At 44.6% G+C, this 15387-nt stretch overlaps 1 protein-coding gene across 2 annotated transcripts in view; it reads left to right on the top strand.

The window, feature by feature from the left end:
• The window catches only part of LOC111147370 (oxysterol binding protein like 3), a 175113-nt gene that overhangs the window by 85118 nt on the left and 74608 nt on the right, over positions 1 to 15387 (top strand). For both annotated transcript variants that reach the window (XM_022503375.1, XM_022503374.1), the window contains exon 2: positions 936 to 1175. In XM_022503375.1, coding sequence (XP_022359083.1) covers positions 1080 to 1175 — 96 coding nt within the window. In that variant the 5' untranslated portion in view covers positions 936 to 1079. The remainder of the gene's footprint in view (positions 1 to 935; positions 1176 to 15387) is intronic.

Here is a 15387-nt window from a genome sequence, read left to right as displayed (position 1 = left end):
GGCTATGCAGTCCTCGTCCATTTGGGCTGCTATACCAAAATGCCACAGATGGGTGGTTTATAAGCAACCGAAATTTATTCCTCCCAGTTCTGGAGGCTGGGCACCCAGAATGAGGGTGATGGGCAGAGGGCCCTCTTCCAGTCGTGGAGTTACTGTATCCTCACATGGCAGAAGGGGTTAGGGAGCTCTGTGTCATCTTTTTTTTTTATAATTAATTGCATTCATAAGGGCTGTGTCCTCAGGACCTAAGTACCTGCCAAAGGCCCCAGCTCCTAACACCATCACATTGAGTTTAAGATTTTTAACACATGAGTTTTGGGGGGACCCAGACATTCAGACCGCAGTGTACACCATATGTGGTTTTTCCATTCATCGGTGGATGGACATTGGGTTGTTTCTACCTTTGGCTTCTGCCAGTAGTGTTACCGTGAACCTTCTTGTACAAGTTTTTGTTTGAACACCTGTTTTCAGTTGGATCAGATGAAAATTCTGCTTCACTTTTTTAAAAACTACCGAACTCTTTGTAACTATGCTGTACCATTTAATGTCCATACCAGCAATGCCTGAGGGTTCCAGTTCCTTCCCATTCTTGTTATTTTCCATTTTTTAAAAAAGCTATACTTATCGTTTAGTAGGTATGAAGTGGTAAATCTCATTGTGGTTGAGATGGTTTTTTAGAGTTCTGATTTTGTATGTGTCTGGATTAAAATTTTCTTACTACTGTTCTTAATTTTGGCATATTGCAAAACTACATGAAAAACCCATTATACATAATTTCCAGTAAAAGATGGGTGTAGAGCATCTTTTCCTTCACAGCTCCTGATACAACTAAGCATAGTGGCTCCTGTGATCTGTACTGTAGACAATCGGGAGCTAATTATAGATGGTGTTTGGTGCCTCTGATCTTCTCTGTAATCCTTTTCTTTTGCTTTTAGAGATTTCCTCTGGGTCATCCAAAATGGTTTTAAAACGTACTGGATAAGAACTGAGCCACCTGCCTGTGTGGGACTTCTGTACTCTCGGCTCCACTGTCTTCGGATGGCATTTTGACCGCACCAAAGACAAGTGACCCACTGCTCATGATGAGTGACGAGAAGAACCTTGGGGTGTCCCAAAAACTGGTCTCACCTTCAAGGAGCACAAGTAGCTGCTCCTCCAAGCAGGGAAGTCGACAGGTAAAGTTTAACCAATGCAAATTTTAAGATGCAAATTTATACCAAAAAATTGGCCGATTAAGATGTGCGCATTTACTGGGGAACCCCTACTTCTCAGCAGAAGAGCGTTTGCTTTCAGTCATATCTTAATTACATGAGAAGAGTAAACTTTAGGTACTTTTAATAAGGCAGCTTGAATGCTTACCTGATGGGAAGGATTTATAGTTGGCTCTTTGCATTATTTTTTTCCAATCCTTGCAACTGTCCTCCAACACAGATATGCATATCCCTATTTTCTCCCTGAGGAAGCTGAGTTGGACCAACTGAGTTATTTGCCAAAGGATACACAGCTAGCAAGTGGCAGAACAAGAGTCAAAACTCAGTCTGACTCCAGAGCCCACACTTTCCTTTGTACCATACTAACAAAGATAAAAAAGCAGTCACTGTTGCAGTAAGTTTAATATCCTCCTGCCCTCCTCTACCTTCCCCTTCACCACAGATTGCCATGTGGGTGACTCTGAGTCTCCCCTGCTTTCTTTCACCCCTGGGGGAGGGAATTAAAGCCACAGAGAAGTGGTCAAAGGAATTCAGTAGGAAGAAGAAAGAAGTGAAACAAAGAGCTGAATATGTAGCGCCTGAGTGCCAGTCGTAATTATATGTTATTTCTTCGTTTTCTTTCTAAGAACTCTCTGTTGGCGGAATTCACTGGCTTTAGGTCAGTGGCAGTAAATGCACGTTAATCATTATAATTGTACCACCTTCAGTGAAGTAGAGAGTGGGCCGTCAGGAAGCTGTGGATTCACGACCACAGTGGTCTCTGAGCCTTTTCAGCATTTGCTGGCTGTGCTGGCATTGCCTTTCCTCCACGGGAAAGCTCTGGCCTAAGAATTGGCCCAGAGTCCTTGGTTCCAGATTTGGAAGCAACAATCCGGCAGCCTCCCACTTCAGGCATGCCCGCACATTCTGACGCATCATCACAGGTCTCTCCATCTGAGCACTGCCTGGGACAGGGAGCTGGCCACTTCCCAGTGCCACTTCATGTCATTAGAATCTACGATTCTAGACAGGTCAGATTTTGCCCCAGGCTGGACATTTGGGGAGCTCTCCAAGATCTCCTGTGAGGGGTTAAGAAGACAAAAGATTTTTTTAGCGCTGTAATCACTTCTGTCTGGGGTTTTAAAAAAATGACTAAAATTAGTCCTTGGCTAATGCATCGCTGCCCCTTTGGAGTTCTGGCTTCAGAAGGGTGAGGTAGCTCACTCAGCTTTCTGTGGGGGTGCTTCTCCCCCTGAGCCGAGAGTCCGATGGGGATTAGAGCCTGGATGTGGGATCTTTCCCTCACCCTTTGTACCTAGTCGCATCTATTGCTACGTCCTTCTTGGATAAAGAGAAGGAACATGATTCATTTAAATGGCTGGTGCTTATAACAAGTATAGGAATCAGAGCCGTGCAGTGACCTTCTAAAACTGAATACTACAGGAATTTTCTTTAGGTGTGTTACTTGAATTGATGAATTTGGTTTTCGCACAGCTTCTTCTGAGCTTGTCCTAAAGATGGAGAGGAATGTGCACGAAGCCTCAATTTTTTCCTGCTTAGAATGGATGGCCATTCGGCTATTCATTCATCAAATGCTCATCTTCTATATTTAGGATCTCCCACTTTACAGTACATGTAACTATGCTTTATAAACATAAACGCTTCTAGGCAGGGCAGGTGGAGAATTTAATAAGTTTGTTCCAACTCTAGACTGAATCTAGTTCTATAGGCCATGTTTAATTTCAGGGACCATTTTCTTGTTCTGCCCACTTTCCCATCCTTCTGTCAGAGAGAGGTGTTCTGTCACAGGAGTGGCTTAGCTCTTCCGTCCGTGTCATCCACCTCGGCAAGCCGTGTCCGTTCCGCCATCACAAGCTGTCCCAAGGTCGTCTTTCATTCTCTAAAGGTGCAGGCACCTTGGAAGTTCGACCTTCATGGCTCTGAGGGAGCAGAGACGTATCCCATGGTCTCACAGATGCTAAAGATAGTAACACTGTGTTTCTAGTCACTTCACTGGAAAGTATGAGTTCAACACTTACAACTTCAAGATTTATATAATAAGAAATTTAATGTGAGGAATGTTGAATTCTAGCTGATAAAGATGATCTGTGCAACAACCTACTTGTTTTTTAAAGCTTCAGTTTAAAGTCACTATGAGGCTATTCTTTTCATTTCATGGTGGGGAAGGGGTGGGTAAGCCTGATGGTGACCGTGTTGGACCCTCCTAATGCTGGGTTTTCTCCTGTGCTTTGGAATTATGTTTTAGAGGGTCATCTTGAGTTTGTTTCCCCATGTTCTTTCCTAGCACCCACCCTGCCCTACCTAGGGATTTGCTATTACCTGCTTCTTACCTCCGAGGACCCCAACCAGAGCCAAGGGTTATATTTGCATCTGGAGGCTTCTGTTTCATGTCAGTGATAGAATGTCCAAGATCCACTGCCAGGCCAGCATACTTGGCCCAAGTCTGATTGTAAGGCTGTGTCTGCCTTCTGCCCCTCCCTGGATAAGGCAAGGGATTTTTTTTGTTTTGTTTTGTTTTTTTTAAAGACCCCATTTATTTATTGGACAGACAGAGATCACAAGCAGGCAGAGAGGCAGGCAGAGAGAGAGGAGGAAGCAGGCTCCCTGCTGAGCAGAGAGGGGCGGGGCTCGATTCCAGGACTCTGGGACCATGACCTGAGCGGAAGGCCGAGGCTTTAACCCACTGAGCCACCCAGGAGCCCCGATAAGGCAAGTTTTAAAGCCCCCTTTCACTGTGGTGTGGAGCTCCCCCCTCCACATTTGCTTATTTCCAGCTGTGAGCCTAACTCAGGTCCCAGACTTTTCCTATGGACATTTTTGGCCCCATTAGCCCACAGAAGCAGGACTCCTAGACACTTCTGTCTGCAATTTCTTTTGCATTTCTATTTTGTGTTTGCTCCATGGAGATATTTAATTTTTTTTTAATCACACAGACACACACACTAAGCCCCTACATGTCTGTAACTTTGTATATTTTTGCTGTTTTGGACCTGGGGTGGTGACAAGAGAGGGTCACTGAATGCACACACTTACAATATAATCTTGGCTGAAAGACTCTGTCGTCTTAGGTCGTTTTACTTAAATTCTCCTCCAGCATCGCTAGTTGACATTGAGAGTGTATGTACTCCAGCCACACTGGCTTTCTTTCAGTTCCTTGAGCTGAACTTGCTCTTGTCTTTGTTTCTTGAACTGAATTTGAACTTGTCCTTCCTATCCCAGAGTCTCCTCATGTGAAATCATGAGGAACTATGCATTTATGTAGAGGTATTCCCTATCTGTATGTCTTGTTAGAAAAGCTTGCTTCCCTGAAGGACAGAATGATCAAGAATTGTGATTGGTGTCTTTGTTTTTGCTTCTGATCTAAGACAGATTTGACAATTTAGAACATGAATACCCAAGAAAGGTTCTGTCATCTTTTAGCTTAAATACTAGGGCTTTTGAAATTTAAATATAGCATGCCTCATTTTGTCAGTGTGGGAACAACCTACAAATATAATCTTATCTGTGACCTTAAATTCTTAAACTTAAGCCTCTGTTTTCTCATCAGTAAAACTGAAATAATAATAGTTCTTTTCACATAGATTATCATGAGGGTGAAAACTGAAACATCTAATTCAGGGTCAGACTCATAATAGGTCCTGAGTTAATATTAACATTCATTTTTGTTATTATAGTTAACATAAATTCAAACTTCATTCTTATGTATGGAGAATGTAAATACTCATAGAGAATAGTTCTGCTTTTTGCCCCTTGGAACTTCTACAGGCATTGTACATGTATCTACCCAGTACTGGTTAGTGTTGTACAAAGGTCCACAAAAGTATACAGTGTATATGTGAATATATACTTTTAGCATAAAAAGTGCCTTCCTTTATACACATTAACAAAATGCTTTTATTTATTCATTTATTTTCATTCTTATTTTTATTTTTTTGAGAGAGAGTGCATGTGTCGTGGGGGAGGGACAGAGGGCAGAGAGAGAGAGAGGACAAGCAGGCTCCATGCCCGGTGCAGAGCCGGACACATGGCCTTGATCTCACGACATTGAGATCATGATGTGAGGCGAAATCAAGAGTAGGACGCTTAACTGACTGAGCCACCCAGGTGCCCCCCAAAATGCTTTTTGAGAAGAATGTAATAGGATATTTAATGTCTGGGCTGCATTTGCAATCTTCAATATCTGGCCTAATCCGTACCTAAAACAAGTGAAATGAGTTGGTGAGTCCTCACCCCTTTCCTGTTCTGCCGGGCCTTGTGCTCTCATGGGTGTAAGTGATTTTTCCTCTTCCGTGCCAGCACCTATCTGTTGGGAGCAGCTGCTTAGAGCCTTGTGTTGGGAAGGATTCTGCGGTTGAGTCTGACCGTCGTGGGAAAGAGCCCCATGTTCTCAGCTACAGCCCTCGGGCATAGGCAAGGTGAATGGCAGCACAGGTGTCGCATTTGTCGCCCATTAGTGATATTAGAGGGTTGAGATCAAGCCCTCTCTGCTAGAGCTTTATATTCTGCTGTTGCAAGAACTTTAGGCAAGTGAAGTTTGCCTCAGTTCTTGATCCATGAAATGGAGACAAAACTCCCCTACTGCTTCCTCTCCAGGGTTGTTATGAGAAAAAATGGAATGTTTTTCCTGGCTAAAAGAGGTTAAAACTCTTTGGAGGAAGATCCTATGTTCATTTATGAAATTCTCACAATTATAGATCAGCTCCCTTTGAACCGAGGCCCGTTCCCGAGCCAGAAGGGAAATGGTCTTGTGTTAGGAATCCCGACAGTCTGCGGAAGAGATGAATCTCTTTGAAGAAAAGCAGAACATCCTTCTGATATAGTGCCTTCATCTGGAGGACGGGAGCCTCTTCTCCCTGAGGAAATCCCCAGTTAAAGGAACCAGCTTACCCAAGGAACGGGCGGTCAGCCCCTTCTGACTGTCTTACTCATACCCTGTTTTTTGTAGTGTGCTAGGTCCATCTTTGCTTTAGTGTCCCTCCCTGTTCCAGGCTTTGCTTCAGCTACCCCTCTAGCTAGATTGAGTCATATGAAACTGTTCTTTCCTTTTGAATTTTGTGATTTTTCTGGAAAAGAATCTTCATTTATCACTCTAATTTTTTAAAAAGGTTTTATTTATTTATTTGACAGAGATCACAAGTAGGCAGAGAGGCAGGCAGAGAGAGAGGAGGAAGCAGGCTCCCTGCTGAGCAGAGAGCCCGATATGGGGCTCGATCCTAGGACCCTGAAATCATGACCTGAGCCGAAGGCAGAGGCTCAACCCACAGAGCCACCCAGGCACTCCATCACTGTAATATTGTTAAAGTAACTTATAAAAATAATATGTACTCCCTGCAGATCGTTTCCAAGGTAAGTGCAAGTCTGTGTTGAATTGCAACACTTTAATTCATTTACTTTTAATGAATACTGCTGGTAGTTCCAATAAATTGAATCCTAGAAATGACCATTGGTTGTGGAGGTCACTGGTGCCATTGTCTAGTGGGAGAGGTAGGTGTGAAAGGCTGGTTAGAGCTCATTCTCATAGAGAGAAGAGGAGCAGAGAAAGAGGGCACCCCAATTCTACCAGGCCCCAGACAGGATTTGAGATAGGCCTTCACATGTTCCATTTGGGAACCTTGAGTTTGACTAATGCCAAGCTAAACATTGCCCTTTCCTCTGCTCACGTGGATAACCCTCTTTTGATTGATTCATTGGTCGAAAGAGTATATACGTCTCAGAATCCTGAGTTTCTATTCACACATCTTTTTAGTCCTCACAGTACCCAGCACAGGGCTTTGCACATGGCAGATGCAAATTATTGGACTAAATTTACTGAATGCCAACAGCAAGAATCCATACGTTAGAACAATATGGCCAGGTGGGCATGGGGAGTGGGAGCAAAATGCCCACAAATTCTCAAGCTCCCTCCTTCCAGGGGTGTATTGTGAGGATCTTCAAAAATGAACAAAGGCCTCTCCATTGAGTTTCTTCTGGCAAATGATGACATTCCTAACCGCTTTATGTACCCGTGGTCTCTGAACCAACACTCTGTTGGGAAGTATGGAACAGACGTCAAGGCATCTTGTTGAAACTGACCTGTATTCACATGGGCTCTGCTTTTTTGCTAGCTGGCTGACCTTGCCACGTTACCTAAAACCTCTGAGTCTCTGTTCTTCAGCTGTGAAATTGGGATCATTGTGCTTACTTTGGGGAACTAAGTGAAATAATAAATATGAAGAACCTAGGGTAGCACATGGCAGGCATTAGGTAAGTCTGGATTGATGAATGAATAAGCATGCCATTGCTAGGTTGAGAGATAACTATTCAGAAAGCTTTGTGGATATATTAAGTAGGTTAAGGGATACCTAAGTGGGAGAAAGAATTGCTATTTCTGAACTTGTAAAATATGAGTAATTTCCTCTCGCCTTCTTTCCACTGCCCCCTTACATTTCTTTCCTAGAACTTTCAAAGTAACACATTTCAGAAACCAGACTGTGCTAGATAAAGATGAGTAAGTTTTGTCTTTACTGAAACAGTCCAGTATGCCCAAGTTTTAATTCTTTAGGCAACATCTATTAAAAAGCTATCATTAAAAGACCCTGGGCAGGGATATATGAAGCTACCAAGGACAGGACAGCTGAATAGACCACTAAAGTAAAGAAATCGACACTGTGGGGTGCCTGGGTGGCTCAGTCGTTAAGTGTCTGCCTTCAGCTTAGGCTCAGGTCATGATCCCTGGGTCGTGGGATCAGGTCCCGCATTGGGCTCCCTGCTTGGCGGGAAGCTTACTTCACCCTCTCCCACTGCCTCTGCTTGTGTTCCCTCTCTCACTGTGTTCTCTCTGTCAAGTAAATAAAATCTTAAAAAAAAAAAAAAAAAAAGACACTGTGAGGGAGACTGCTTTGTTAGGAGAGCAGGCCTCCTTTCTTTCCTAATGTGTTGTTAGTATTTGCTATATAATAAGTTAGGAATCAGGAAGTGAATCCTTTCAAAATAATTGGCAAGTGTTTCACTCTTGGTTGTAGGGGATTTGAAATGGAGAGAGAGAGCCATTGCTAGGTAAGTTTCCATACAATTATGCACTTTGCTCTGGTCACCCGCCTGGCGCTGGGCTAATCTGAGATGGTGTTTGAGCTCTCCCAGGGTCACCTGATGAGGGTGTTTTTATGCAGGCTATTAGATTATGTTGTACTTCCGGGAGCCCAGGCTGTCTGGGTTTGGTGCCAGAACCCATAAGACTTGAGGCTGAGTGGGAGAGAATGTGCCATGGAGCGAAAAGTGAATGAAAGTTCTAGTGCTCCGGTGTTTATCGAACTTGCGTAGTCCTCGGGTATTGAACGTGCTTCGTCCTACTTACTTCTTTTATATAATCGCATCTTTAGAGACACTGAGATTTAACATCTGCCTTTTTAAAGTATGAGCTGTATAAACACCACAAGGAAGACCAACCAGTCAAGGAGGAGAGACTTGAGAATGTCGTGATTATATCAGTCATTATTCTGTGATGGTCACAAAAGATGACAGGCAACGAGCATGAACTCCCTTGGGAGCTGGAGGGTCCGAGTTATAACCTCCGACTGTTTATAAACAGTATGACCTTGCACAAGTTACTTAACTCTCTTTGCCCTGGTTTCTTGTAAGGCTGTGCAAATTACACGAAAGGCTGCAGGCAGTAGGTTCTGCGTAAGTGTCGGATGCATAAACCATTGACCTTCCAGAAGCAGGAGTCCCAAGAGCCCTCACGCAACACCTCATGGTGACTGCTTCCCCACTTCCTCCTTTCAGCGGCCAGCTGGATGGCACAGCAGTCATATGGCTGGGCTGCTTCTGTCTGGGCTAGTCTGAGAGGAGGTGTTAGTGAGGGACACCAGAAATTAACAAGTGTCTGTTAGCATTTTTATAGCTCATGTATCCTTTTATACTATCCCTTGGAATCTCAAAACAACCCAGCGAGGTCTGTATTATTTTCTACACTTTAGAAAGAAAATATGGCTCAGAAATATTAACCGACTTGTTCTGAGTCACACAGCTTGTAAGTGGTAGGGGACCAGGCAACCAGCTATTAGGAGAACACCAGATTTCGGATTTCGTTAGGTACTAGAAAGCTGCTTTAGACATTCATTCAAGTCCCATGTGCCTTAGGTACAAAAGATTGTTATTGAAACAAACCTCCATAGGCAAACACCTTTGTGGATGTAGGGACGAGAATAATGCAGAAACAGTCTTAGGATTCCTGAGGTCTCTCTGGAGCTGCTGTTCTGTTTTGTTTTTGTTTTTTGTTTCCTGGTGGACCCAACAGAGCAAAACAATTAATTATATGTTTCTTTGTTTTCCAGATTCTCACTTTCTGGCCCTTTTATTTATTCATATTGCCTATCTTTTGGTCATACCTAAGCAGGTCACACTGAAAAGAGGAAGGGCAAAGATACAAGGCTGAGTTCTCAATGTGTCCCCACTCTAAGTCTTGGAAAGAAAAAAGCAAACAAATATTTGGTAGAAGAGGGGAAGACTTAGGCTAAAATGACATATTTGAGTTGTCAGGGCATCTTTGTTACTCTCCACGTCCACAAATGATAGACTGTCAGCTACATTCCACACTGTGAAAAACAGGAGATATTGAGCTCCTGAAACACTTCTGGAAGTTGCTGGACTGTTTATGCTGTTGTGCAGTTGTAGGATGACAAGCACAGAAACTATATTCCAGTGGGATTTAGAAATACTACCTATGGGGCGCTTGGGTGGTTCAGTCGGTTAAGTGTCTGCCTTCTGCTTGGGTCATGATCTCAGGGTCCTGGGATTGAGTCCTGCATAGGGCTTCTTGCTAAGCAGGAAGTCTGCTTCTCTCTCTCTCCTTTTTCCGCTCTCCGTGCTTCTGTTCTCTCTGCCTCTCTAACAAATAAATAGTATCTTTAAAAAAAGAAAAAAAGAAATACTGCTATGAGAGAGACTACATGTGGTGCTTTAAGAATTCAATTTATTTATTTACAGTTGGTATCAGCCATAGTGCAGTATATATGAAAGCAGAACAGTGACCCCAAAGCTTTTCTTGAAAGCACAGCTTACTGGCTATGCAGTTACTGGAATTTTCCTCTAGAAGCTATACATGCAAATGTAAATTGAACCTACTCAACAGTTCTTTCCTAGGGAGGGAGAGTCTAAATCAACTTTGGTGATATGCTGATATTAAAATGCTGAAGGCCCAGAAATGACAGTATAAGAAGTAGGACGGTGGCAAAACAGAAGCCTTCTCTAGAATAATCTGACAGCCTCCCGAAGTCCTCTACACGCTGGCCCTGCCATCAAGAGCAGCTGTGTCTCCCTTCACATCTGTACACAAGCCTGCCTCCCAACTAAAGTCACCCTCTGTCTGTCCCATGTCAGAGCGGGCCCATCCCTGGCGCATCTCTGGATTCCTGGTTCCTTTTGTCAAGTAGTGGGGGAATGGTGTCCCCACCTCCCAAATGTTACATCCACAGCCTAGTCCTTGGAACTTATTTGGCAAGAGGATCTTTACAGATATAATTAATTTAAGGATCTTGAGATGAAGAGATCATCCTGGACTATCAGGTTCAGCCCTAAACTCAGTGACTGGTGTCCTTGTAAGAAGCACACAGGGGAGAATACAGACATGGATGGGAAGGCAGAGGCAGAGGTTGGAGCGATGTGGCTCCAAGGATGCCAGTAGCCACCGGAAACTGGAAGAGAGGAGTAATGCTTTCAGTGGACTGAATGTTTTCGTCCCCCCTTCCCCACCTCCCCCTTTCACATGTTGAAGCCCTAACCCTCCTACTGGTATTTAGAGGCAGGCCTGCAGGAGGTAATTAGGTTTAGATGAGGTCCTGAGGGCTGGTGCCTTCAAGATGGGATTAGTACCCTTATAAGAAGGGGAAGGACACCAGCGCTCACTCTCACACACCAAAAGGCCATGGGAGCACAAAGCGGGAAGGCAGCTGTCTACACACTAGGAAGCAGAATCTCACCGGGAACCAAATCTAGCAGCACCTTGATCTTGGACTTCCCAGCCTCTACCAAGTCTGTGGTGTTCTCTTACAGCAACCTTAGCTGATATAAACACATTCTCCCCAAGAGCCTCTAGAGCCACTGTGGTTCTGCTGAGCCACTGACCTCCGTGTCCATATTCCTTTGAGTCCCAGCTCAAGGCTTCCTCCTGAGGTGGGTCTAGCTCATGGGATTGTGCTTGAAAACTCTGGTAGCACTTTCTTTTGAATCTCCCATTCAGCATTTTCAAGTCTTCAGCCTCGTATCTCTTTATTTTTAATATATGCTAACTTCTTGGAAGCCAGCCCTGGGTTTTCTGTCTTTCCATCTCCAGTATCTGGTGCTAAGCCTCAGACCTCTGGGTAGAGCCTGCCTTATTAAATGCAAGACCAGTTACGAACCAGACTCTAACTTCCGTAACACCTAAGTCATTCCTTCTTTGATTCACAAGGCTCCCTGGGATGTTATCCAGTCACTGGGTTCTCATTATGAGAACGTTATTCTTGTACAGACTGAGGAGGAAATCGCCGATGATTTGGATCAGAGACAGGAAGAGCCTATTCTGGTACCTACTCCTATGATTCTAAATTATATGTGCATCAGTTAGCCAGAATGTGTCTCTACTTTGATTGCAATTTTCAATTAGCTCTGGGGAAAAAAAAAAATCAGTTTTGAGCACCCTCGCCAGAGAGAACACCGTTATCAGCTAGCGCCATCCAGCAATGAAGAGGGTTTTCTTCAGGAGTTGTGTGCCCTGTAATTGGAGAGCAGATGTGTGATGTCTGAACACAGAGAGTCTGCAGTTCTCTCTAGGCTCAGACACTGAAGGGCAGAGCTCTGTGATATGCCAAAGACAGTATGATTTTTTTTTTTTAAGATTTTATTTGTTTCTCAAAGAGAGAGAGCACAAGTAGGAGAAGTGGTAGGCAGAGGGAGAAGCAGTCTCCCTGCTGAGCAGGGAGCCCAATGCAGGGTTTGATCCTAGGACCCCCGGATCATGACCTGAGCCAAAAGCAGATGCTTCACCGACTAAGCCACCCAGGCGTCCCTACAGTATGATTTTTTTTTTTTTTTTAATGAAAAGGTAGTAAAGATAAAATATTAAAATGGTGCTGGGGGGTATACAAAAAAGAGTGCAAGAGAGTGTCCCCACTTTGTGCCTCTGACTGAGTTCCCTTCACAGAAGAGTCTGCATGGGAGAATTTCTCTGGTATCACATGCACCTGCCCCTGTGTGGGGAGTGAGCCCGGGGGGCTCTTCCATGAGACCAACTGCCCCTGTGACAGTGAGGGAATTCTTAAAAAGAGGTAGTGGGAAGGGCACTAGGTTGGAGTCCTCAGAAGTCCTTCACTCATCTTCGTGGTCCTACACAAATTATTTCTCGTAGCTTCCTCATCTCTCAACGGAAAGAGCCGGGTAGATGACTTCACATTCTCTTTCAATCTCTGAGGTTTAAAAGAATGACTCCATGACTCTGCAAGGGAAAGCTAATCATTCCTTCTGTACCCAGAAAGCTAAATAAACCTGGAAGAGACTCTTGAGTCCCTTGAGTGCAGAGTTACCCTGTCCTCACTGGCTAACACACGCGCCTGTCAAGTGCGGGAACATGAGACAGACTGATTGTGCTGTGGGGAGAGCAGTGCCCGGCGGCGAGGAGCCGGACTGGCAGGGCAGCAGGTGGCCTTGGGTGGCCTCTAGTATCCTCATGGGTGATCTTGTCCGAGTGGGCATTGGGCAGAGAGGTTCTGTGTGCCATCTGCAGACCACAAATGGGGCCGCCACTTCACAGTGGGTGATGTTGGCTAAACTCTGTGCACCTTCATTACAGAGTCATTGGAGACACACAGACCATCAAGCAGTTGTAGCTGATGGGCTGCACGGCCTGAGCGCGGTGACATTTGTAGGTTTGGTGTCTCCATCTTTAACAGTAGGTGCAGCTCTCAAGAGGCCTTGTTGCCAGAGAAGAGTGTCACAGAGAACAGAGTGCATGAAAGATGCTGTCCACAGCCTTGAAGGACTTGTGTACCATTAGGGGGATTTTTAGCAAAATTAATAACCCACAAATATATTCAAAGATCCTAAAAAAAGTACGGGTGTCATTACAGCCATAACTGCCGAGTGCTCAACAGGGTCAAAATCATCATTATATGTACGTTAAAGTTTATTTTTATTAATTCTACTTTAATAATAAACCCATCTGTGGTTAACACAACCGGAAAGCATTTTTCTCTTATTTGGATCTCAGGTGGAATTAGCAACAGAGCTGACACAGCCCTGGCTTTTTTCTCCTCCTTGTCGGTGTCTGCTGCCAGTGACCCTCCTTTTCTCTCCCTGACATCCCGTGCTTTCTCAAGCACTCACCCCCAAGACTGAGTGCATACTCTCCCATTCTCCAAGTAATTAAGGCACCAGTGTTTTGGTCTGTGACAACCCCAGGAATTAAGACTTAGTACATTTTGAGGACTAAGGCCTCTGGATGTTTGCCTCCCTGCCTAGGCATGGGTGGGGGAGCTGTGTGTCTGGGTGGGAAGGGAGAGGAAAGATATGGCCATCGGCAGGTCATGGCTCTTGTTCCCATGTAGCCAGTCTGGGTGGGCTCTTCCCTGCTCAGCCTTCCTTTTTTTTTTTTTAAAGATTTTATTTATTTATTTGACAGAGAGAAATCACAAGCAGGCAGAGAGGCAGGCAGAGAGAGAGGAGGAAGCAGGCTCCCTGCTGAGCAGAAAGCCCGATGCGGGGCTTGAACCCAGGACCTGGGATCATGACCCGAGCCGAAGGCAGCGGCTTAACCCACTGAGCCACCCAGGCGCCCCTCAGCCTTCCTTTTTTCTTCAGTCTTCTCACTTAGATCCTTACATCAGAGACTGTACCTGAGGTTACTAGATAGAAGCTAATGCTATTGGTTTTTTGGTTTGCTTTTAGGAGACTTTATCAGCCAATATTTTATTTTATTTTTTATTTTTTTTTTTAAAGATTTTATTCATTTGAAAGAGAGAGAGGGAGAGCACAAGCAGGGTGGGTACAGGTGGAGAGAGAGAAGCAGGCCCACTGCTGAGCAGGAAGCCTGACACAGGGCCGATCCCAGGAACCCAGGATCATGACCTGTGCCAAAGCCAGACGGTTAACCCACCGAACCACCCAGGCGCTCCAGAGATACACTCTTTTAAGCTTTTACATTCACAATACAGTATTGGTAACTATTGGCATAATGTTGTGCAGGTGATTTCTAGAACTTACTCATCCTGCATAACAGAGACTTCGTCCCCATTTTATATGATACGAATTTGTGAAATAAGATTTGGAAGGGATTTTGTGGCTCATTTATCCCGAGCACCTTCCTGGTCTCGGAATCCCCTGCAGTCCATCCGCTAGCCTCCAATGGAGCTCTCCGGTGACGAGGGAACTGGCCATAGAGTGGCCCATGTTGTTTTTGTTATTGTTCATAGCGCTAATTATTAAATAATTGGATGATCGGTCCTTCATCAGCGCTGGGATCCAGGGCCTTATAATTCTTACCCATTAGTCCTGGTTTGGCTTTCAGAGCCTATCAAGTCAAACCCCAGTTCTTCAAGACAGCCTGGTCTTCTAGAGTGTGGCTGCTCTAAGTGGGCCTGTGGTCCAGCAGCAGCGGCTGCACCTGGGAAGGTGCCAAAGCGCAGACCTCGCCCCAGAGTTGCTCAACTGACATCTGCGTTCTGACAAGATCTTCAGTAATCAGCATGTATGTTACAGATTGAGAAGCACTGCATTAGATCACACACACCATGCCCCCAACGGATTTGTTGTTGTTGTTGTTGTTGTTGTTGTTCTTCTTCTTCTTCTTCTTCTTCTTCTTTTTTTTAAGATTTTATTTATTTATTTGACAGAGAGACAGCGAGAGTGGGAACACAAGCAGGAGTGGGAGAGGGAGAAACAGGCTCCTCCCTGAACAGGGAGCCTGATGCGGGCCCACGATGCTGGGATCATGACCTGAGCCAAAGGCAGACACTTAATGACTGAGCCACCCGGAAGCCCCTAATGTATTCTTTCAGTTGTTATTGCTTTCAGGCCTGCTGGTGCTCAGGAATTTTAGTTGAGGAATAAACAATTGGATGAGAAGTAACAATTACAACTCTGTGATTGGATGTAAGTACAGAATCTGTCTGGCATCATTTAAAGCTGTCCTTATATTAACTGGAAATCTATTGACAAGTATTTGCCT

This window comes from Enhydra lutris, unplaced genomic scaffold, assembly GCF_002288905.1.
Source record: "Enhydra lutris kenyoni isolate GAN:26980312 unplaced genomic scaffold, ASM228890v2 scaffoldscaffold16, whole genome shotgun sequence".
In the NCBI taxonomy this organism is placed as follows: domain Eukaryota; kingdom Metazoa; phylum Chordata; class Mammalia; order Carnivora; family Mustelidae; genus Enhydra; species Enhydra lutris.
The sequence above is the reverse complement of the archived record's forward strand: the minus strand, read 5'-3'. Positions and strand labels throughout refer to the sequence as shown.